The sequence below is a fragment of the Lepidochelys kempii genome, chromosome 20 (genome assembly GCF_965140265.1).
Source record: "Lepidochelys kempii isolate rLepKem1 chromosome 20, rLepKem1.hap2, whole genome shotgun sequence".
Classification (NCBI taxonomy): domain Eukaryota; kingdom Metazoa; phylum Chordata; order Testudines; family Cheloniidae; genus Lepidochelys; species Lepidochelys kempii.
This window is the reverse complement of record NC_133275.1, coordinates 22,908,353-22,930,409: the sequence shown is the minus strand read 5'-3', so window position 1 is coordinate 22,930,409 and position 22,057 is coordinate 22,908,353. Positions and strand designations below refer to the sequence as shown.

At 59.1% G+C, this 22,057-nt stretch overlaps 2 protein-coding genes across 6 annotated transcripts; one reads left to right on the top strand and one right to left on the bottom strand.

Moving 5' to 3' along the window:
• Positions 1 to 38: 38 nt before the first annotated feature.
• Positions 39 to 4,707, bottom strand: KLF1 (KLF transcription factor 1). 2 transcript variants are annotated; one of them, XM_073319180.1, is made up of 3 exons: positions 4,385 to 4,683; positions 2,364 to 3,195; positions 39 to 1,524 (listed from the first exon to the last, which is right to left on the bottom strand). In XM_073319180.1, exons 1-3 carry the CDS (start codon positions 4,469 to 4,471, stop codon positions 1,349 to 1,351), a joined length of 1,095 nt encoding a protein of 364 aa, XP_073175281.1. In that variant the 5' UTR covers positions 4,472 to 4,683; the 3' UTR covers positions 39 to 1,348. The 2 variants fall into 2 exon arrangements, with proteins under 2 accessions (XP_073175281.1, XP_073175282.1); XM_073319181.1 differs by having other exon boundaries at positions 1,373 to 1,524; positions 2,356 to 3,195; positions 4,385 to 4,707.
• A 3,211-nt stretch (positions 4,708 to 7,918) lies between these two features.
• Positions 7,919 to 21,953, top strand: GCDH (glutaryl-CoA dehydrogenase). Of its 4 annotated transcripts, none has more exons than XM_073319178.1 (12): positions 7,919 to 8,278; positions 11,590 to 11,850; positions 12,226 to 12,261; positions 12,789 to 12,932; positions 13,584 to 13,646; positions 14,532 to 14,702; positions 15,614 to 15,743; positions 16,206 to 16,422; positions 17,163 to 17,266; positions 18,031 to 18,156; positions 19,756 to 19,916; positions 20,908 to 21,953. In XM_073319178.1, the coding sequence occupies exons 2-12, from the start codon at positions 11,748 to 11,750 to the stop codon at positions 20,979 to 20,981; spliced, it is 1,329 nt and encodes a 442-aa protein (XP_073175279.1). In that variant the 5' UTR covers positions 7,919 to 8,278; positions 11,590 to 11,747; the 3' UTR covers positions 20,982 to 21,953. The 4 variants fall into 4 exon arrangements, with proteins under 4 accessions (XP_073175279.1, XP_073175277.1, XP_073175278.1 ...); XM_073319176.1 differs by lacking the exon at positions 7,919 to 8,278 and adding an exon at positions 10,745 to 10,879; XM_073319177.1 differs by lacking the exon at positions 7,919 to 8,278 and having other exon boundaries at positions 10,978 to 11,850.
• The last annotated feature ends 104 nt before the right edge of the window (positions 21,954 to 22,057 follow it).

Below are 22,057 nucleotides of genomic sequence, written 5' to 3'. Positions count from 1 at the left end.
ATAGCACCCAGGAGCCCCAGTCATAAATCAGGACTGCGTTGTGCTGGGCACTGTACACAATTTATTAGGTGCATTACAGTAGTGCTCAGGACCCCCTTATGCTGGGCACTGTACATGATTTATTAGGTGCATTACAGTAGCAGCCAGGGGCCCTAATCCCAGGGCGGGACCCCTTGGGCTGGGCACTGACCCTCCTGCAGTCATTAAACAAAATCCACTCTTATTCACTAGGCTCGGGGAGGCAACCTGGCTGAATGGCCAGGGCCCCCTACCAGGAGTCAGGACTCCTAGGTTCTCCTCCCGACTCGGCCACAGACCCGCTCTCTGAGCTAGGGCAAGTCCCTTTCACATTCAGAGACACAAGGTGAAGGGGAAACTGAGGCAATGTAGAGCAGGAGCTGGCCCTCACTGTGCAGCACCCAGCCTGACAGAGGTCACAAGCTGGGTAAACGTTTCTGTGATACTTCCGCAGAGTCGTCCCTTGCAGCTCTTACTTTTCAATCCACCAGGACACACTTTCAAAGAGCCAGGGGAGAAGGAATAACTTCATTTCAATCCTCTCCTGGCTTAGAGAGGTTCAAACACAGTGGGGTGTAGATTCTGCATAGAAGACACAGCAAGAGGAATCCCCATTCACTGATAACAGTATGGGGCATGAGACACTGCACGGGGGGAGAAACATACTGAAAACAAAGAGAATCTGTAATTCTGATGCCTGCGACCAGAACTGATGGATGGAGAGAGAAGAACTGGGTCCCCAAAGCTGCAAAGAGTTACTCACAGGGTAAATTTAATCCTTCAAAGAGTCCCACAACTTGTGTATGCTGAGCAGTGAGGTCTGGTTGCTACCGCTGTGAGATGAGGCCAGGGCCAGCAGCTGTTCTGAATGGAGTCAGTTCATTCAGAGAAGTCTCCCGCCCCCACCCCCTGCTTCTCCTCACCCTTCTCCCATGGGCCTGGCCCAATCCCCACCCCTACCCAGAGGGTGGCAGGAGCTCTCAAACTCATTTCATGGAGCTGGAAACTACATCTGGTTCTTTAATCATTGAAGTCAGAGCCAGCACCCTCTAGAGGGGAAAGGCCTCATGTCCCAGTCCCCAGCCCCTGAACCAGCCCGTTCCCCACCCCAGCAGCAAAGCGAAGCCGGCACCCCCTGGAGGGGAAAGATGCTGGACCCCGTCTCCTGCAGTTTATAACGCCAGAGTAGCTCTTCCCCCTTCTGACATTTAACAAGGAGGCACTTGCTGCTTGTCGCTGCTGAGGGGGAAAGACAAGAACAGAACCTGCTGAAACGGCTCGCTACCAGTCCGTGGCGCCGGCAGAGCGGGGCACGGCGCGGCCGCAGCCCCTACACGTGTCTCTTCATGTGCAGGGCCAGGTGGTCGGAGCGGGAGAAGGCTCGTTGGCACAGCCGGCACTGGAATGGGCGCTGCCCTGTGTGCTTCCGGTAGTGGCGCGTCAGCTCGTCCGAGCGGGCGAACTTCCAGCCGCAGCCCTCCCAGGTGCAGTGGTACGGCTTCTCGCCTGCCAGGGACAGAGGGAACGTCACCCCAGCCCAGCTGGCCCGCCCTAGCCCGCGCAGCCACCTCTGGGGTGGAGCCCGACGGCTGGCTATACAGGGATCCAGCACGGAGATGCAGCCACCTCTGGGGTGGAGCCCGACAGCTGGCTATACAGGGATCCAGCACAGAGATGCAGCCACCTCTGGGGTGGAGCCCGACGGCTGGCTATACAGGGATCCAGCACAGAGATGCAGCCACCTCTGGGGTGGAGCCCGACGGCTGGCTATACAGGGATCCAGCACAGAGATGCAGCCACCTCTGGGGTGGAACGCACGGGCTGTTTAGCAGCCACACAGTAACCCCCATCAAACATTTAGGACAGGAAGTGACAGCACTTGTACCTACTGCGGGGGAAGTGCAGGGAGGCTGACCGAAAGCCCCAGGCTCAGGGCCTGGTCGGGATGCAAGGACCAGAGCCCAGGGCATCGGTGCTCCGGCATTTTCCACAACCCAAAATGGACGGGACCTTTCACGTCTCAGAGAGCCAGCACCTCCTGCATCACGAGGCCCTCCCATCCCACAGCCTGGTGCCCCCCACAATGCAATGTCCCCCCCAGAGCTTCCCCTGCTCCCTGCAGCACAGTGCCCCCGACACTCCCCCACAGTGCACTGCCCCCCTCCTGACCCCCCCCAAATCCTCCCCACAGCACCACCCCAAACCTCTACTCCCCACAGCATTGCCCCCACAGCCTCCCACCAAGCCACCCCCTAATGCCCTAACAACAAGATCAGAGCCCTCCCCCCCCCCCGCCAGCGCAGGCTGTGCAGTCAGAGGGCCCCCCCCAGCACTCACCCCCTCACCTGTGTGGGTGCGGAGATGGGCCTTGAGGTGGGAGCTCTTGGTGTAGGTCTTGCCACAGCTGGGGTGGCTGCAGGTGTGGCTGGTGGGGCGCTTGTGGGCACAGGCCTTGCGGCTCCTCTTGGGCTTGGCTTGGAGCTCCCTGGCCGGCGGGTGGGGCGGCGCCAGGAGGCCGAGGTAGCCCGCAGGGGCTGGGGAGGGCAGCAGAGCTGGGCTGCCCCGGTACAGCTGGAACCGGGCTTGGTACTGGCTGTGACAGAAGGCCTGGCAGCTGCCCCCCAGACTGTAGGGGGGCAGCTGGCAGTAGGGGGCGCCCCGGGCCAGCAGGGTGGGGGCCAGCGGGGCATAGCCCCCGTACGTCAGCTGGTAGCCATGCCGCAGGGCCACGGGCCGGGGATCCCTGTATTCGCCAGGGGGCTGGGCCTCACAGTCCGGCCTGGAGGGGTATGCCGGCAGATGGGCCACAAAGGTGCCCGCTCCCCCCTTTTCTTGCCCGTGGGCATAGCCGGGAGGCACCGAGCTGCAGCCCAGGGGCTCGTCCCCCGACAGGAGCTCAGCCACCAGGCTGGTGGGGCCCGGGAGCCCATCCCCCGATGTGTACCCGCCTGGGCTCTGCCCCTCATAGCCCTCTGGCTGGCACAGCCCAAGCCCTGCCTCGAACCCCCTGCCTGGGCCGGGGCCACCGGCCTCCGTGCTGGGGAAATTGCTGAGCAGGAAGTCTAGGTCCCAGCAGGATTCCTCATCCTCTTGCTTGAGCTGCAGGGAGCCGTGGGGCTTGGGCAGGTCCATGGGGCTGGGCACTGGGGGGTCCGGGTCATCTTCCACCTTCCACCACTGGAGAGGAAACCAACAGGCAGCATCAGGCCAGAGGAGACATTAGGAGAACGGACTAGTGGTTAGAGCCAGGACCCCCTGGTTCCATCCCTAGCTCTGGGAGGGGAGTGGGGGCTAGTGGTTAGAGCAGGGGGATGGGAGCCAGGACTCCTGGGTTCTAACCTCAGCTCACATATACATGAAGCACCCCCCTTTTCCAGCTAAATTTTGTTTTACTGAGCGAAATTCCAGAGAGCAGCCAGCCCCAACTGGCCACAAACCTCCCCCCAGCCCAGCCCCCATCACCCTGTGGGGCTGGGAGCACGGCCCATGGGACTGGCTCCAACACTGCCGCGCTGGGACCCAGAGATAAGAGAACCTGTTATCAGGACCCCGCACCAGCTGCTGGCCGAGGAGAGGGACGGGGCCATCCCGGCTGCCCGGCAGAGCCCGGAGGGGAGAGCGCCCCAGGATGGGGCTCACAGGCAGGATAGGTTAAAGGAGAGGTGGGGGCCCCCTCCGGGTGCACATTCATCTCGCAAGTGAAGTGAGTTTGTCTGCTCTCAGCCCAGCCCCCCTCCAGGCTCAGCAAAAACCCCAGATCAGAGGCTCAGCTGACTAGATAGGGCTGGGCTAGCAGGGGGCTGCAGGTCAGGATTGAGGGGCACTGGCAGAGCTGCGGGGACCCCCAGGGTTGGATAGTGGGGGGGCACTGCAGGGATTGAGGGGCACCGTCAGCTGGAAGCGCCTTTAAGGCGAGCTCTAGGATTCCTCCCCCCCGAGCTAGGAATGGAACCCAGGCATCCTGCCCCCACAGCCCCATGGCTTAGCAGGACCCCACCCACCCAGTGAAGCCTCCCCCTAGGGAAGGGGCTCCCCACCCCCTCCTCCAGCAACCAGGTGCCTCCTGCCTGCCGTCTGTCTTACCCCAGGGCCCTCATGGGCTCAGAGCAGGACTCTGCCTCCATTGCTGGGCCCATGCAATTCAGCAGAGCTGCGGCGGGGTTGGGGGGCAGGGTACAGTCCTTCCCCCCCCCCAACCCATTCCCTGCCAACCGAGCTCCCAAACCTCCCTGCCCCCAAGAACACGGAGCCTGGAAATGCAGCCACCTCTGGGGAGCCGCAGGGCTGCGCCTTCACGCCACAGAGGAGGGACACCACACACGCTGCGGCAGGCAGGCAGCCAGGGCACCCCCCAGCCCCCCCTTACCTTGAGAATCTCCGACTGCTTCTCCTGGAAGTGGCAGAAGCCGGCCAGGCTGCTGATGGAGGGCAGGACGGCATCGGCGAATGCCATGGCCAGCCGGGCCCCAATCCGGAGCCAGGTCAGGGTGGGGGAGGATGGAAGATCAGAGCCCAAGGGCCGGGGGGGGGACCAACCTTCCAACTCCTTCCCCTCCACACACCTAGCCCCCCTCACGTGCTCGTCTCTCCTTCACCCCCCCCCAAGCTGTTGGCTCCCTCGAGCAACTTTCTGAGCAGAGCTTCCCCCCTCCCTTCAAACGCTACATTTCCCTCTTTCCCGCTCCCCTCTCATTGGCTTACTAAGGTGATAAGGGGAGCCTCTAGGCCAATCAGAATGAGGGGTGTGGCCCATCAGGTATGGAGGGAGGGCTAGCTGGGGACTTGGATAATTTCACTCTAAGTGCATGGGGGGGTCCCAGGTGGCTTAGGGCTGGGAAACGATCCCGCCCCGCCCCGCCCAGGGATCTCAAAGCAGCTGCAGTTTCTGCCCCACTCAGGGGCTGATTTATGGGGGGGCAGAGGCCTAGGGCTTGGCACCTGCTAGACTCAGCCCCCAGGTGCCTCCCGCGGGCCCATCAGTAGCTGCCACTGTTGCCCATGGGGGGGATGATTGATGCCAGTTGGCAGCCCCCTCCCACTGGGGGGGCAGATAGACCCTGTCAGGGAGTCGGGACTCCCCCCAGCTATGGGAGGGGAGTGGGGTCTAGTCGTTAGGGCAGGGGGGGCTGGGAGTCAGAGGTTCTACATACTATTCCTCCCCCGGCCACTCACCTGCTGGGTGCCTTCGGCCAAGTCTCACTCCCCGCCCCCACCTTTGTGCCTCAGTTTCACTTCCTGTGAAATGGGGGGTACTGATACGGGCCCAGCGACCAGAGCAGCATAGAAGGTTCAAGGTTGACTGGTCAGAGGCAAGGCAACTCCCTTACCACAGCACAAGGCCGGGGCCTCCAGGTGGGAAGGAGGCTGTAGGAATCACAGGAGATCTGGGGGACGGAAGGTGCCACCGAAATACAAATCATTGTCTTGCCCACAAGCAGGTTCTAGTGGGTGAAACGAGGCCCAGAGCAGGTCACACAGTGAATGGGGGCAGAGCTAGGGAGAGACCCAGGAGTCCTGCCTACCAAGCCCCCTGCTCTAAGCACTAGACCCCACTGCCCACCCCGAGCTAGGGAGAGAACCCAGGAGTCCCAGCTCACAAGCCCCCTGCTCTAACCACTAGACTCCACTGCCCACCCTGAGCTAGGGAGAGAACCCAGGAGTCCCGCCTCCCAAGCCCCCTGCTCTAACCACTAGACCCCACTGCCCACCCCGTGCTAGGGAGAGAACCCGGGAGTCCCATTTCTCACTCTCTGCCCCCCAACCCTGCTGGTCCTGGATTTTTATATGGCACTATTTTCTCTCTTCCGGCCTCGGCCCCTTTCGAATTTCATGAAAGGAAACAAGGAACCAGAAATGCTGAGAATTTCCTGAGAAACAAAACAAGATTCAGGGAACCGCACCCTCCTGACCCCAGCCGAGGGAGGGAGTACAGTCTAGTGGTTAGAGTAGGGGGGGCTGGGAGCCAGGACTCCTGGGTTCTGATCCTGATTATCTGAAGCAGCTATTTACTCTCTCCTGTTCCCTGGTGGCTCTGTCTCCCCATTGCCCCCCCCACCCCCTCGAGCCAGGTCTTCCCTGCAGAGACAACCCCCCTTTCCAGATACCCGGCCTGCTGCTCTCAGGGAAGTACGAGGACGTAGATCACCATCCGCCTGAGCTTTATCGGACTGCCCCAGAGCGGCTCGGCCACCTGCCCCAGCCCTGATACCGGGGCAGAGCTGGAGATTAAGCCCCAGGATCTACCCCGGCTCCAGCAGCGGGGACCTTTCCAGCTGAGACATGGGGGAGGCAGTCCCCGTTGGGCAGGGGAGCGAAGGCTGGGCTAGAACGGGGCTGCAGGTCGGGATTGAGGGGCACCAAAGAGCTGGGATGGGGCCCAGGACGGGAATAACGTGGAGCGGGGGAGGGATTGGGTCAGCTTCATGTCCCCAAATCCTGGGTCTGAGTCTGGGGGCGCCTTGGCCTCTGGGAGTTTGGTGATGGGCTTTGACCCACCCGGCTGCCCCAGGGGTTGCCAGGCGCTGCGGGAACAACATACCCGATTGCCAGTGCAGTGGGGAGCCCCCTCCCCTGCCTCCCCTGGGGGTCCCCTCTGCCTACCCCCAGCCTCGCTCTCACCCCTGATCCCAGAAGCCATTGCATCTCTCCCCCTGCCCCACTGGGCACAGAGAAGGGGGGCAGATGAGCCAGGGGGAGGGGCACTGAGTGTTTCCCCCAGGCGCTCGCTCCCTCCCTGCCCAGCAGCCATGGCCTGACCCCTGCGTGAGACGAGCTCGCCAGGCCTCAGCCCCGCCCCCAAGACCAGGCCACGGAGCCTGCAGCCTCCCAAAAGGTCCGTGTGTGGGGGGGGATCCCAGCCCCAGGGCGATGGCTGCACAGAGGTGGAGAGCTGGGATCAGGTGTCCGTCCCCCACATTAGCTGCTCCGACCCCCCCACCAGCTCCCCCAGCTTCTGCGGCTGATGGCAGTTAGGGGCTGCTGGGCCCTAATCTGCAGCTCCTGTTGCACCAGGCCATGTGTGAGCCCTGATTAGTGCTGGGGAAGGGGGGGCAGAGCTGTGAGATCAGAGCCCTACCAGGCTCTCTGAGCACTAGGCGGCCCGCAAGGACCAGCCTCACACCCCCCCTCCCCGACCCCATGCTGGGGAAAGGGCCGAGATCCTTATCCCCACGAGGCAGAGCGGGAAACTGAACCAGAACTCTCCCAGCGAGTCAGGGCAGAGCCAGGAATAGAACCCAAGAGTCCTGACTCCCAGTCCCCCTGCTCTCCCAGAGCAGGGGGCTGCATATTGGGACTGAGGGCCACTGGCAGAGCTGGGGGGAGCCCAGGGTGGGATAGCAGGGGGCTGCGGGTCGGGAGTGAGGGGCACTGGCAGAACTGTGCCCCCTGCACACACAGGCCCTGCCAGAGGTCAAGCGGGTAGAAAAGGGGAAGTGATTCGTTCCCCAAATTCGGCCCGTTGTGGCTCCTCTGGCCCATGTCCCTGCTGCCACAATGAGCCATGTGACAGCCCCACCCCCGCCCAGGGCATGATCCCTGCCAGGCACAGACCATGCGGCAGGCAGCCCGTGCCCAGCCCTTGGGGCTGGCCCTGCCTGTGGCCTTTTGCCTTCTGGATGCCCGCAGAGTGAGGGTGGTGTGTGGCAGGGAGAGCTCCTCCCATACAGCCCCCCGACAGATCTCCCCATGCCCCATAAGGACCCAGCTCCCCTCTGACCTCACCCCCACTGTCCCCACCTCCACTCCCAGAGAGACATTGGTGGTAGCAGTGGGGTCCCCCAGACTTCCCAACGCAGCCAGGCTGTCTCTGCTTGGGAGATGATCCCTTGGCTCTCCCCCTCCTGCCCCACACAGGGCCACCAGAGCTGTGGGGCTCAGTCAACACCTCACTGAGTTGCTACAGGGCAGCTCCCCCTGCTGGGAGCAATGGGCTTAGGCTCTTATCTGACTCAGGCAGCATCTCTGTGTCAGTTACACATCCCTCTCTGAGCCTCATGGTGACACTGGGAGCTAGGCCCTCAACACAGGTCTAGAGCCCCTGGACATTAATGCAGCTCTGCCCTCTGGGATCAAGAGCCTTCTCCACTGCATGCAGCTCCCGCCTCCCTGTACCTCTCTGCATTAGAGCTCAGCTGGACCCCCCTCTTAAAGCCCCCCCTCTTTAAGCCCCCCTCTTTGACGGAAGGAGCGACCCTGCGCATGGGCCTCTGAGCAGGCGAACTGGATTCTGCTGGGTTTAGAAATTCTGTGCAAGAAAGAGGTAAAGGGTCTTTTAAAAAGTGGGTGGGAAGATTGGCAGGGTGGCAGTTTGGCTTAGTGACTAGGGCTTCAGCCGAGACTGGGACCCCTGGGTTCTATTCCCAGCTCTGCCCCCGATGTGCTTCCTGACTCTGAGCAAGGCCCTTTCCCTCATTGGTGCCTCAGTTTCCCCTCCCACCTTCTGTATATTTAGTTTGTAAGCTCTTTGGGGCAAGGACTGTGGCTCATTCTGTGTCTGTGCAATGCCTGGCACAAGGGGGCCCCGATCTCGGTCAGGGTCTGGCAGCATCTGGCACAATGGGGCCCTAATCTTGCTTGCGGTCTGTGCAGAGCCTGGTACAATGGGGCTGGTTGCAGATGTGCCCATTTCACAGATAGTAAATAAACAAGGAGAGAGTTGGGGTGGTTTAGGGCACGACCTGCCCGGCCTGTGACCGCCCAGGCTGGTGGCATCATGTCACAGGGACCTTTTCACCTCCCTTATCGAGCTGTTTGCGTCGTCTGCCCATCCTCCTGCAGCAATTTGGGGAAGTGGGGCCTGTTGCGCTCTTTCCACATTACAACCTCAAGGGTTTTTCTGAGAAACCCCTTCTTACCTCTGCACTCGGGGGTGGAGACCCAGGGCCGCTCCCCTCCCACTCAGGGCTTCCACTGCCAAATGCCTTCCCTGCGCTCCCAGGAGAGGGATTGGTGTCATCTCCCTGGGGAAACTGAGGCACAGAGTGGGGAAAGTCATTTGCCCAAGGTCACCCAGTGAGTCAGTGGCAAAGGTGGTAGCAGAACCCAGGAGTCCAGGACTCCCAGCCCCCGGGGTGTAATCACTAGACCCCTCTCCCCTCCTGGAACTGGGAATAGAACCCAGGGGGAGAGCTAACTCCCAGGCCCCTTCCTCAAGGTGCATTGTCACAGCTGTCTGCGGTGGGGGGAGCTCAGGGCTGGGACAGCAGGGGGCTGCGGCTTGGGAGTGAGGGGCACCACAAACCCCTCCCGACTCCTTTCTCCTATTTTGCTCCCACCCCCGGCCCATGGAGCACAGGGATCTCAAGGTGTTTGCTGGGGGGAGGGCCCACAATCCATGGCCAGTGGGGCCCTCTGCTGGCCGCACCTAGCCCATGCCTGCGTCCTGACAACTGCATTTCACAGACTGGGGTGTCCAGGCTCGCCGGGGGGGGGGGGGGGGGGCAGGCTCTGTGTGAGTGTGTATCAGAGAGAGAGAGAGAGAGAGAAAAGCATCAATGGGCCCCCACCCATTTGATGCAGGGATCCAGTGGGCCAGATGCCCCGGGCTAGAATCTGCAGCTGGGGCTGGGCGGGGGGCGCTCTGGCTGGAAGGGACCGGCTGGGGGGGGGAGCTCTAGTTGGAAGGGACCAGCTGCGGGGGGGGCACTCTGGCTGGAAGGGACCGGCTGGTTTGGGTTGCCAGGCATTCCCCCCCCACACTTTACCAATGTCACACCCCCGCCCCCACTGAGGGAAGTGGGGTCCCATTTCCGAAGCTGTCTTAACCCGCCCTGACTGCAGGGGTTGGGGGGGGTCTGCTTATTCACCCAATCACAGCCCCCACCTGCTCTGGGGGGCGGAGTTTGGGGGGACATTTAATATTGATATCCCCCCCCATGCACTTTATCTGTGTGCGGCCCACGTTGACAGCGGGGGCGGGGCTGTTTCTGCACCACGGGCTCCCCCCCCCCCGGCTGCGTTGCTCAAGATCCTTCGCACGCCCCCTCTCGGTGGCCAATCACGGACGGAGGCTTGTCAACCACGCCCCCCCCCCGGTGAAAGGCGGGGTGCGCTCCCTTTCTCGTCCCTCCTCCCCTTTGATAATTTCTCTCACCGGTTTTTTTAACCCCCAAATCTCTTCACCCCCGGGGCAGCCCAGCTGCAGGCAGAGAAGGATCCAGCGTTTGCAGGAGCAGTTAGCAGCCAGGAGATGCTGCATGCATGCAGATATTGCAAACAAACGCAGTGTGCCTCTTATAGTGGCAAGCGGCCTTTGCAAGCAGGCGGTTACGGCTGGCAGGGGCGGCCGGCGAGCGCCTGTTGCATGCATGCACAATCTCCTCCTCCCCGTGTTTGCAGATTCTGCATGCAAACGCTGCAGGCACCCAGGGGTTGCACGCCGCTTTCACAAGTGCGCGGCTGCTGCAGGCGGAGGGGGCCGGCATGCGCCTGCTGCAGGCATGCATGATTTCTCCCCCTGCGTGTCTGCAAATGCCGCGCGTGAGCGTTGCATGCGCCGTGAGGTTGCATGCTTGCAGCGTTTGCACACCCAGACAGATGATTCACCCACGCGTAGCTGCAAGGTGAAGTGGCCGCCACACAGGGGTTGCATGCAGCGTCCACTGGCGTGTCCCGTGCAGCCACGTGCAAGCTCGCATGATGCGGTCTGTTACAGGCAATATGTGCCCGCACCGCGGTACCGGCATGTGGCATGCCCCCCCCCCCCCCCCCGCTGCGGCCTCGCTGCTGAGCCAGAGGGACAGCAAGGAGTTAATCTCTCTCTCTTCCGCCACACTCAAAATGCCGCCCCGCCCCCATTCCTGCTGACGTCACCCCAGGGTCTCCCGTGTTGCCCCCGGGTCAGTTTCAGAACCTCCCCCAGGTGAGTCGCTCTGTGCTGGGGGTGGGGGTCGGTCTCTTTGCTCGGGGTAGCTTGGGGGAGCGGCAGGCCTAGGGGGGCTCTCCGTGGGGGGGGGTTGCTCAGCTCCGCTCCCGGGGCCCAGTTGCAGAGGCCCCCGTGGTGCCTTGGGCTCGGTCGGGCTCCCGCAGCTGGGCGATGCCTGGCCCTCTCCCCTCCCCCGGCAGCTAAAGCAAAGGGGCTGGGGGCTGGCAGCCAGGGGGTTAATGCACAGGGGTTTGTGCCGCCGCGGGAAGGCGGGTTTATAAAGGTTTTGAACCACCGGGGCTTGTAACCTAACGAAGGCCCCGATCCTGGAGTTGGGTCCGTTAGCAGAGCCCTCCCGAATCCGTGGGGAGCTGCACTGGGAGGAGACTCAGAGCCAAGAATAGAACCCAGGAGTCCTGGCTCCCAGCTGCGCTTGCCGTCCTCCCCCCTCCACCGGGAGCTCGGGAGAGAACCCAGGAATCCTGGCTTCCAGCCCCCTGCTCTAACTACTAGACCCCACTCCCCACCCAGAGGTGGGGCTTGGCTCAGAGATCCAGTGTGGACTGTGTGTCTGGGCAATTCCTGCCCCTTCGCAAACAACAAAGGGTGCTGTGGGTCTTGTCTACACAGCAGAACCCATGGGAGGGCCCCGGCTGCAACACAGCTTCCCTAGTGTCATTAAAACGCCGCCCTGCCTTGTCATGTAGACAGAACAACATCCAGGGGACACATCGGGGAAACAGGCTTACAAGATCAGCGGGGCCTGTCTACGCCCTGCATCGTGAGAGTGATTTATCAGTGAGTCTGGCGGTCGCCCCCAAGCAGCCTCTCTCTCGTTCCCCTTCCCGACGAGCAGCAACCCCAGATGGCTCTGAGACTCACCACGACCAGGCTGCTAGAACGGAGCCGTTGCTGTGCGGCAGGGATAGGCGCCAGCCGGCTCCAGGGCACCATAGCGGCACAGAAGGGTGAGTAGGAGCAGGTGCGGCCCCTCCCAACACCCCCCAAGCCAGCCCCCCTAAATGTTGGGGTTTTTTTTAAAGGGGGGGGTGGGGGTGGAGGGCTGGAGCTATGGGGGAAGTACAGGCCTCCATCACCATGGACCCACTGGTGTCACAAGTCCCCCAACCACGGAGGGTCTGAGTCTGTCACAGCCCCACCTCCGTATCCCTGGCTTTTTAGCTCCGCAGGGCTAAGAAGCTGGCACGGGTAATGGGATGCCCAGAAGGGGTCCCTTCAGCGTGGCACAGGGTAGAGATCTGATCCAGTGATTCCTGCTTTGCGTCCTCAGCAGAGCAGGGATAAAATAACCCACCTGCCCGGCTTCTTCTCTGCTTTTCCAGAAAAAGAAACGAAGGCCCAAGAGAAGCCCCGGAAAGGTAACTGCCCGCCCTCCAGCTCCCATTGGAAATGACTTTTTGACCCTTGGACAGCTGGAGAAACTGAAGAGAACAGGGTCGGAGTGCCTCTACGAATCCATCAGTAGCAGAAAGTGAAACAGCCAGAAGGCAGCGCTTGGGGTTTTTTACAACAAGGGGTTCCCAGTGTCTGTAAATCAGGGGTTTAAAGCATTGGCCTGAACTAGGTCTATTATTAATTACTAATTTGATTCCAGTAAAGGCTGGGCAGGAATCGGCTTTAATGAATGGCTTCCATCCCATGCCCCTCAATTCTGACCCGCCGCCCCTGCTATTCCAGCCCTGGGCCCCCCACCCCGCAGCCAATACCCTCACGCTTTACTTTTGGGATTAATGTTCCCCTTTGTGATCTGCCTCCAGCCCGAGGGAGGTTGGGTTGAGAAGACGAGGTACCTGGCTTGTCATTTCCCCTCTCCCTGCGTGGGTAGGGGTAGGGGTTGGCGCTGAAGCTGTGAGGTGTGCATCTAGCTCTGACTGTCTTCCTCCAGCCCCGGGAGCCCAGTTTGACTGGCGAGATCCCCTGCAGCTGGAGAGGCAGCTAACCCAGGAGGAGCTCATGATCCGGGATTCCTTCCGCACCTACTGCCAGGAGAAGTTGATGCCACGAATTGTCATGGCCAACCGGAATGAAGGTGCCTGAAGCCAGCACCAGGGATAGAACCCGTGACTGTTCCAAAAACCCATGTCTCTGTCCCCGGAGCCCCCAGTAGCTCTTTCGGGTTTAGATGCTGACTGCAGCCGCTAGCACCGGGAGCTGTCCGATTGCGTCCAGTCTGCGGCAGCGTTGCCCAGACCCGCCCGTCCCAGAGATCCATGTGCCATGGCTGCATGCAAACCAGAGGTGCTTGGGGGTGATTTACAGACCCAGATGCCGCCCGCTGTTCTTCCAGCTTCCTCTTTTAAATTCAGTGGGTGACTCTGGAATTGGCCCCAGGGGCTCCGAGATCAGAATCCGGCCCTGACCCCATTGTAGTCAGGGAGTGACTCCAGATTTACCCAGGGCTCACTGAGATCGGAACGTGCCTGTATGTCTGTAGCCTCCTTCAGGGCCTGGTGGATGCCTGAATTAAAGGCATTTGGGGGAGGGAACTGCAGATTAAACCCGCTGGTGGGGCTGCAGAGATCGTGCGTTGCTGTCGGGGAGAGCCAGGTGGGCTGCATGGCTGGAGCTCCAGTCCTGATCTGGTTTGGGGATCCCCGTGTCCGGGGTGGGGGGAGGAGGCAGAGGGCAGTGACTCTGCCTTTTGCACTCACAGACACACTTTGGTGTCTCCTCTTTCCAGTCTTTCACCGGGACATCGTGTCGGAGCTGGGGGAGCTGGGAATCCTGGGCTCCACCATCAAAGGTGAGCTGGATCCAGGAGGGATTCCCCTCCGGCCATGGCTGGGAGGGTCACTGGCCGGGACGTGGAGTGGATCTCAGTTCGAGGACAGTGCGTCCCATGGAGGGAGGGGCTGGCACGCCACGGGGAGGGATCTCACCAGCTGACACGGGGCAGAGGGATGGTGGGCGAGAGCAGCAGCAGCTGACGGATGGGCACCATGGGTGGTGAAGCCCCTGAGAGCTCTCCTGAAGTACGCTGGATACCCCTATGGACAGTCCTGAGAGCTGATCTGACCTGTGCTCACCTGGGACCGTGTAATGGCCACGGCCCCCCTTTGACATGCCCCTCCTTGCCTTCACGTTCACCCCAGTCATGCCGCCTCCTGCCTTGGCCATGCCCACCTCTGCCCCACCTGGGATGCCCCCTGTGGCTGAGGGGGGTACAACAGCTCCTGTCCTGTGAGGGGGAGGGGTTACACCAGTCCCAAGGCCCTTTTACACCAGCCTGGGTGGCAAAAAGGGGTCACACGGCTGTGCTGAATTGGGCCCCCCGGTATCTAGGGACCAATTTTCCAGTGGCTGCTGTGGCATCTCAAACCCTGTGGCTTTGTGCCCGGGCGATGCAGGCCCTGTGGCTCCGTTTGGGAAGGCGGCAGGTGCCCATGGACTATCCCCAGTGCACACGATGCCCCCTACTGGCATGTCTCAGCCCTTCTGAGCTCCTCCATCCACTCTGCCTGCATGGCCCCCATCAGTCCTTGGCACATGAGGTAGCAGGTGCTGAGGGGAGCCGTTCCCCAGCTGTCCTCAGGTGGGGAGGGGGTTCTTGTCTTGACCGACCCAGGGCGGGGTTCGGACCCGTGCTGCTGCTGATGTGTGTCCTGTCCACATTCTCTGCCCATCTCAGGTTATGGCTGTGCCGGAACCACGTATGTGGCCTACGGGCTGCTGGCTCGGGAGATCGAGCGAGTGGACAGCAGCTACCGTTCAGTCCTGAGCGTCCAGTCGTCCCTGGTGATGCACCCCATCAACGCCTACGGCACGGAGCAGCAGAAGCAGAAATACCTGCCCCGTCTGGGTGAGCGAGAGGCGCGGGTGGGGGCTCTCCCTGGCTAGGAGCGGGGAGCGTGGATCCACCCGGGAGGCTGCTGGCTCCGGAGCTGGTAGACGTCCCCTGTAGCCAGGCCCCGGCTGTCTGGCCAGCTGGCAGAGCAGGGAGGATGCTGGGATGGTTCTTTCCCACAATGCTCTCTGCTGGGATAACCTGGAAGGAGTGGGGGTTGGCGGGAGGGGGAAGGAACTGCCCCCTGCCCCCCTGAGGCGGGCTGCTGGGAGGGAGCACAGGGTGGGGAAGGTCTGTGGGGGCAGGCATACAGGGAGTGGGGGGTGGCCACTGGTGGCGAAGGAGCCATGAGGAGAATGTCGGGGGAGGGAGGATGCAGAAGTCGGGGGCAGGGCAGGTATTGGGCCTGGGTGACGTGAGAGCCATGGCGGGAGGGGTGGCAACTGTGGGATTGGGTATCGTCTGGAGGGTGGGAACTAGGTTGGAGGGGCAGGACCCATGGGGAGGGTGTTGGGGGCAGAATTGGGGGAGGGAGAGGGGCCTTCAGTGGGGTGGGCAGGGGGAGGGCATTGGGGTGAGTAGGGGCTTGGGAGCTGGGGGGAACCTAGGAGAAAAGTGCTTGGGGGCAGCAGATGGGCGGGGGGACGGGCACTGCCTGGTGGTTGAGGGGCAGTGCAGGAGCTGGGGCAGGGATGAGATGGGGGGTGGGAATTGATGGGGGAGAGGCGGTGCAGGAACCTGGTGGGAGGGTCACAAGAGAGGTGGGAATTGGTGGAGGGAGGGGTCGGTGCAGGACCTGGGCCGTGGGGGAGGGTGTCTCGGGGATGGGAGGTGGGGGAGGCGGCAGGACCTTGGGGGGGGGCAGGACCTGGGGGGAGGGTTGGGGCAGCGGCTCAAGCCCAAGCCCACTGGCTTCCTGTCCTCAGCCACAGGGGAGCTGCTGGGCTGCTTTGGGCTGACTGAGCCCAACCACGGCAGCGACCCCGGGGGCATGGAGACAAGGGCTCGCTACCACCCGGCCAGCAAGACCTACACGCTCAACGGCTCCAAGACCTGGTGAGACAGAGACAGAGCCAGGCCCCGGCAGCCCGGCCGCTAGCCCTGCCCTCGGCTCTCAGCAGCCACCCACGCTCCAGGCCCTTGGTCTCACTGAAACCCTGTCCTGAGACCAGATCCTCTGGGGCCCCAGAGCTGGGCAAGCCCCCTCTTCCCAGACAACTGCTGTACCCCGATAACCTTGGCCCTGCCTTGTTGCTCCCCATGGCTCAGCCAATCCTGGGCCTCTCCAGGACTCCTGGGTTCTATCCCAAGCTCTAGGGTGGGAGTGGGGTCCAGTGGTTAGAGCAGGGAGCCAGGACTCCTGGGTTCTATCCCCGGCTCCGTTACTGAGTTGCTGGAGCGTTTCACATCTCCCCTCTAGCTCGTTTTCCCTGTCTGGTTGGTACCATCCTGCCTCCTTTGAGGAGGGAGCTCTGGGAGGCTCCGAAATGAGCGGGGTCTCACATCGCCTCCTCCCAGGATCACCAACTCCCCACTGGCGGATCTCTGCGTGGTGTGGGCTGTGTGTGAGGACGGGAGAATCCGGGGCTTCCTTCTGGAGAGGGGGATGAAGGGCCTGTCGACACCCAGGATCGAGGGCAAGTTCTCCCTGCGGGCCTCCACCACCGGCATGATCCTGATGGAGGATGTGGAGGTGCCGGAGGAGAACCTGCTGCCACATGTCTCCGGGCTTGCGGTAAGTCCAGCCTCTCTTTCCCACCAGCCGATTCTTCGGTTCCCCATGATCTCACAGCCTAAGCAGGGTTGGCTGGGGACACTGCTAGGAGGAGAGACTCCAGCTGCCGTGGGGAGGTGGGCCAGCAGCGGATGCTTTCCCCATAGAGCCAGTGCTGATTCCAGTGCGGTGCTAGGGGGCACTGTGCTGCAGGGGAATGGCCTTTAAACCAAGGGATGTTAATCCAGGTGTCCTGGCCTGATCCTCACCTTGGCAATTGCCTTCAGCTTCCCAAACCATAGGAAGCAATCGACTGCTGGATTCTTCTTTGCTTCCTGTCTTGGGTATGGTTGCTGTGTGGTTGATGAAAACAGCTGCTGTGCCCCGCCCCAACCCCAGAAGCAGCTGCATTTCAGCACAGGGCCAAGTGATCCCTGGATAAGTAGCTGCTGTTCTCCACTCCAGAGACAACTGCATTTCCTCAGGGGGTGAGTGATCGCTGTATAAAACAGCCCCCACTGTCCAGGGGCGTTCCGTTGGAGAGATGAGCCGTTCCTGTGGTCAGTTTTGATGAATGCCAATGAACTTGTGCTTAGAAATGTGGTCCCCAAATCCTTCTGGGCAGAGAGAGACAATGGCACGAAGCCAGGATCCTGTTGCCCTGTTAATGCAGGGGGCTGGCGGGAGCAGAGGTCATGTGCTCTTCCTTGGCAACGTTGCCTGGAGGTTAATGATCAAGGCTCTGTCTCGTGTCCTGCCAGGGTCCGTTTGGCTGTCTGAACAATGCCAGGTATGGCATTGCCTGGGGAGCGCTCGGCGCTGCTGAATTCTGCTTGGAGACAGCTAGGCAGTATGCCTTGGACAGGTAATGACTGCATGTGGGGTCGGGGGGAAGAATTCTTTGTGCCTGGGGTGGGTGGAAGCCCCACGTAGGTTTGGGGGATCCCTGCCTGCCTCTTCTTAAAGGCACTGATTCATTCAGACCTCATGGGAGAGTCCTTGACAGGAGGGGAAACTGAGGGAGAGAGGTGAAGGGACTTGACCAAGGTCGCAGAGTGGATCAGTAGCAGAGCTGGGAATGGGACCCAAGAGTCCTGACTCCCAGCCCCCTTCCCTAACCCACCAGGGTGAATGCCAGCGGTTAGCTGTGGGAGAACACGGTGGAGTCCAACAGTGAAGGGCTTTCATGGGGCTCACTAGCTCTTTCCAGTCCAGTTGTGCTGCCAGCCGATTACATGCAGTATATATGAAGCGTTCTAGCTCTCAGAAGAACTGTCCGTTGTAGAGCGTCCAATGGAACTCTTTGTCGCTGAGCAGAGATCAGGTCAAATGAGAAGCAAGGACGGTGTAGTGCATAAGACACTGAACTGTGACTTGGACACCTAGGTTCTGTCCCTGATTCTGCTGTCCCTTCCTATCTCTGGGCCTTGGTTTTCCCCTCCCACCACGTGAGCTTATCAGGAGAGCACCCAGCACAATGTGGATTTTGGATGGGGCCTTTAGGCTCTACCTAATACACCTAGTATAATACTCCATGCCAGTTAAAGTCAGTCACCAGAGGCGGATCTGCCCCAGGAGTTTTAAGTGACTTTTGCTCCTCAGTCTCCTAACTAAGTTGTCCACCCCTAGGATCCAGTTTGGGGTGCCGCTGGCTAGGAACCAGCTGGTCCAGAAGAAGCTGGCTGATATGCTCACCGAGATCACCATTGGCTTACAGGCTTGCCTGCAGCTGGGGAGGCTAAAGGATGAAGACAAGTATGTACCTGCCTTTCTTAACTAAAAAATATTATTCTGTGGGTTAGACTGCAAAGCTAGAAGGGGTTTGGCTGGCTCAGGGGTGGGGAATGGGATCCAGGGTCTTATCCTTCCAGGGAACACAGGCTCTGATCCAGCCCCAGGCTGGGCGGTGGGACTGGTGGCGTAAGGCATTGTGGAATGACATAGAATCATAAAATTGGAAGTCCCCTGCACTCAAGGCAGGACTCAGTATTCTCTAGACCAGGGGTGGCCAACCTGGGGCTCCGGAGCCTCATGTGGCTCTTCAGAAGTTAATATGCGGCTCCTTGTCTAGACACCGGCTCTGGGGCTGAAGCTACAAGCACCGACTTTCCAATGTGCCGGGGGGGAGGGTGCTCGCTGCTTAACCCCTGGCTCTGCCACAGGCCCTGCCCCTACTTCACCCAAGGCCCCTCTCCTTCCTGCCTCCTTCCCTGAGCCTGCCATGCCCTCACTTCTCCCCCTCCTCCCAGAGCCTCCTGCATGCTGCAGGAGGCATGGGGAAGGAGGGGGAGGCACTGATCAGCAGGGCTGCTGGCAGGCGGGGGGACTGCTGACGTATTACTGTGGCTCTTCAGCAACGTACATAGGTCAATTCTGGCTCCTTCTCAGGCGCGGGTTGGTTGTCCCTGATCTATACCATCCCTGACAGGTGTTTTGTCCAACCTGCTCTTAAAAATCCCCAATGATGGAGATTCCACAACCTCCCGAGGCAATTTATTCCAGTGCTTAACTGCCCTAACAGTTAGGAAGTTTTTCCTAATGTCCAACCTAAACCGCCCTTGCTGCAATTTAAGCCCATTGCTTCTTGTCCTGTCCACAGAGATTAAGAAGAACAATTCTTCTCCCGCCTCCTTGTAACAACCTTTTATGTACTTGAAGACTGTTCTCATGTCCCCTCTCAGTCTTCTCTTCTCCAGACTAAACAAACCCAATTTTTTTTTTCAATCTTCCCTCATAGGTCATGTTTTCTAGACCTTTAATCATTTTTTGTTGCTGTTCTCTGGACTCTCTCCAGTTTGTCCACATCTTTCCTGACATGTGGCGCCCAGAACTGGACACAATACTCCAGTTGAGGCCTAATCAGTGCGGAGTAGAGTGGAAGAATTACTTCTTGTGTCTTGCTTACAACACTCCTGCTAATACAGCCCAGAATTGTTTGCTTTTTTTGCAACAGGATTACACTGTTGACTCATATTTAGCTTATGATCCACTGTGACCCCCAGATCCCTTTCCGCAGTACTCTTTCCTAGGCAGTCATTCCCCAATTTGTATGTGTGACATACAGGGCCTTTTCCTTCTAAGGGGCAATGGCTCCAATCCAGCCCCAAATTTGGGGACTGCCTGGCTCATGCAGGTGGGGAAGGGGGTCCTATTCCCCTCTAGGAGCGTTGGTTCTGATCCAGACCACGTGATTAGAGAAAAACAGGCTGTTCCCCTTTGACCAAGCCGCTAGGTCTCCCCAGTATGAAACGAGGCTGCTGGGTCTAAGCCTGGTGCCAACATGGCACAAACCCTGGCTCTACCGGGGAGCTCGTCCTTCCACCCTAGTCCCCTTGATTGCTGCTGTTGCTGCAGGGCTGCCCCCGAGATGATCTCCATGCTGAAGCGGAACTCCTGCGGCAAAGCCCTGGATATTGCCCGCCAGGCCAGGGACATGCTGGGGGGCAACGGCATCGCCGACGAATATCATGTCATCCGACATGTCATGAACCTGGAGGCTGTGAACACCTATGAAGGTAAATCTCCCCCCCCCCACTCCATACACCTCTGTATCAAATGTCATGAAGGTTCCTAGGATTTCCCAGCTCCTTCGGGACAGTGGAGGTAAGGGATAGAAAGCAGGATGCTCAGGGGTGCTGTGCTTCAGGGAGCAGGGTGGGCCTCAGTAGGAGGCATCCTCCCCTCCAATCTAATCTCCCTGTGTCACGTTGAGGCTTAGAGCTCCAACTGAATATGATGTTCTTGCTGTATGCTGCTGAAACAGCTGCCATGTTCCACCCCAGAGGTGGCTGCATGTTAGTGATTTGCTTCGCTCGTCGCTAATATAGTCTTTTTTCACCTTCCGGGGGAAGCAACCCCTGCCACTGTTTGATGGATAATCTTGGAACATGCTCATCCCTGTAGCATCTGATGATTTACGCCTGGTCTATACACAGGTTTTACCCCCAGATAATGGTGTTTGTTGGGGGGGCAGGGGGTGACTTTCATTTACCAATATAGTTACATGACTACAACCACTGGTGTGGACATGATAGAAGGGGAATAAAGGTGCCTTATATGGTATATTCCCCTTCCCATATGTCAGGAACTTCACTGGTATGTAGCACCAGTACAACTGTGTCCACACAGATAATGGTTGTACCACTGGAACCGTTTTAGCCATGCCAGTCTAGTTAAACTTCTGTATGTAGCCAAGACCTTGTATTCGTTCCTCTTTCACTGGATTTCAGTTTTACCTTTTCTAGTCTCCTGGGTTTCGTGCTACAAAAGCCATGCTGCTGGGGGGAAAGGTTTGGGGTTTGTTTCCTTACAAAGGGATCCATATTCTCCCACGGTTGTTATGATGCAAACCATCCTCTCTGCAACAAAGCAGCCAAAATCTGTCCTTGCTAGCTCCGGAGAGGCAGTTCCATGGAACTGAGACATACCGCATGCAAATTGGTGACTTCCGGTTATCCTAAACATCACCCAGTGAGATCTTTGTTCCCGTTTCTCTTCACTCCACAGGCACGCATGATATCCATGCTCTCATCCTTGGCAGAGCAATCACCGGACTTCAATCCTTCACCGTCAGCAAATAAATCCAATATGGAGGAGGCCTATATCACCTTTGCCTTAAATTCACTACATCAGAAGAATGATTGTTTTGTATACAAAGATTTTTGATTTTTCTTTCTCAAGATAATAAGTCACAAGCCAGAGGCTGCTGCTGTGATACAGAATCTGAATGTAGCTCTTCGGGCTGACTCCTAGATTCTCTCTTACTTTGCAATACAATTCCCCCCCAAATCAGCTAGTTGGTTTTCAAGCTCAAGGATCTGGGAGGTCATCTTCCGCTCTGTTTGCCGTAAAGGATCAAGGAGAGAGGCTCAGTAGCGGACCATCTTTGCCAGCATTGCATTTGTATTTTGGGGGTATGGGAGAGGGTGCAATTAGCGAAACTTCTGTGAAGTGGATTGTCATGTAACAAAAGTCAGTGGATTTGTGATGTTGGATTGGCTGCTTGATGCATGGAGCTGGCTTGCTTGCTTTCTCCTTGATTGTAAATTCAGGAGCTGTGTGGGAAAGCCCGCCTGTTTCAACAGGGCGGGAATGCACTGTCAATCATCAGTGGTTCACCTCTCCTTCCACTGGGTGTCCAAGTTCAGCTAACTTGCTTCTGAGAATTATCTGAATGGAGGCACTATTGCATGCTGGGAGAACTCTCTGCTCTTTACAAAGCTGTGTTGAAGCCGTAAAACCTGAATCTTCACACACAGCCAGGTCATGGGACGTGTCGAACGGGCATCTGCACAATGTAGCTACTGAGCTAAACGTTGTTACCAAGGTGAAGCAATGCTGTACAGGGCTGGGGGTCAGAATGGGGTTAAATTCCTGGTTCTGCCACGGACTTACTGCAGGCAACTCTATGCCTCAGTTTCCCCAGCTGTAAAACCCACAGAAGACACATTTAGCATTCCTGTTACCAAATTTCTCTTTCACAGTATCCCACAGTTGAACCCAGCTGATCTCATATCCCTTCTGTTACTTACATGAATAAATTTTAAAATATATGGTATCTTGCTTTTTCGGTTTGCGGTGGTTAGTTGTTTGTGTACCTTGCAACCCGCTGCTGGATAGAATCAGAGCCGCTGAACTGTGTAAACTGTTAACATTT

Bases quoted from the DNA above. Each gene is read 5' to 3' on its own strand.
- KLF1 (XM_073319180.1), bottom strand. From the start codon at position 4,471: ATGGCATTCGCCGATGCCGTCCTGCCCTCCATCAGCAGCCTGGCCGGC. The intron at 3,196-4,384 runs GTAAGGGGGGGC...TTTCCTCTCCAG, and splicing joins AGCAGTCGGAGATTCTCAAG to TGGTGGAAGGTGGAAGATGA. The intron at 1,525-2,363 runs GTGAGGGGGTGA...TGTCCCTGGCAG, and splicing joins CCATCTCCGCACCCACACAG to GCGAGAAGCCGTACCACTGC.
- GCDH (XM_073319178.1), top strand. From the start codon at position 11,748: ATGGCTCTGAGACTCACCACGACCAGGCTGCTAGAACGGAGCCGTTGC. The intron at 11,851-12,225 runs GTGAGTAGGAGC...CTGCTTTTCCAG, and splicing joins CACCATAGCGGCACAGAAGG to AAAAAGAAACGAAGGCCCAA. The intron at 14,703-15,613 runs GTGAGCGAGAGG...TCCTGTCCTCAG, and splicing joins GAAATACCTGCCCCGTCTGG to CCACAGGGGAGCTGCTGGGC.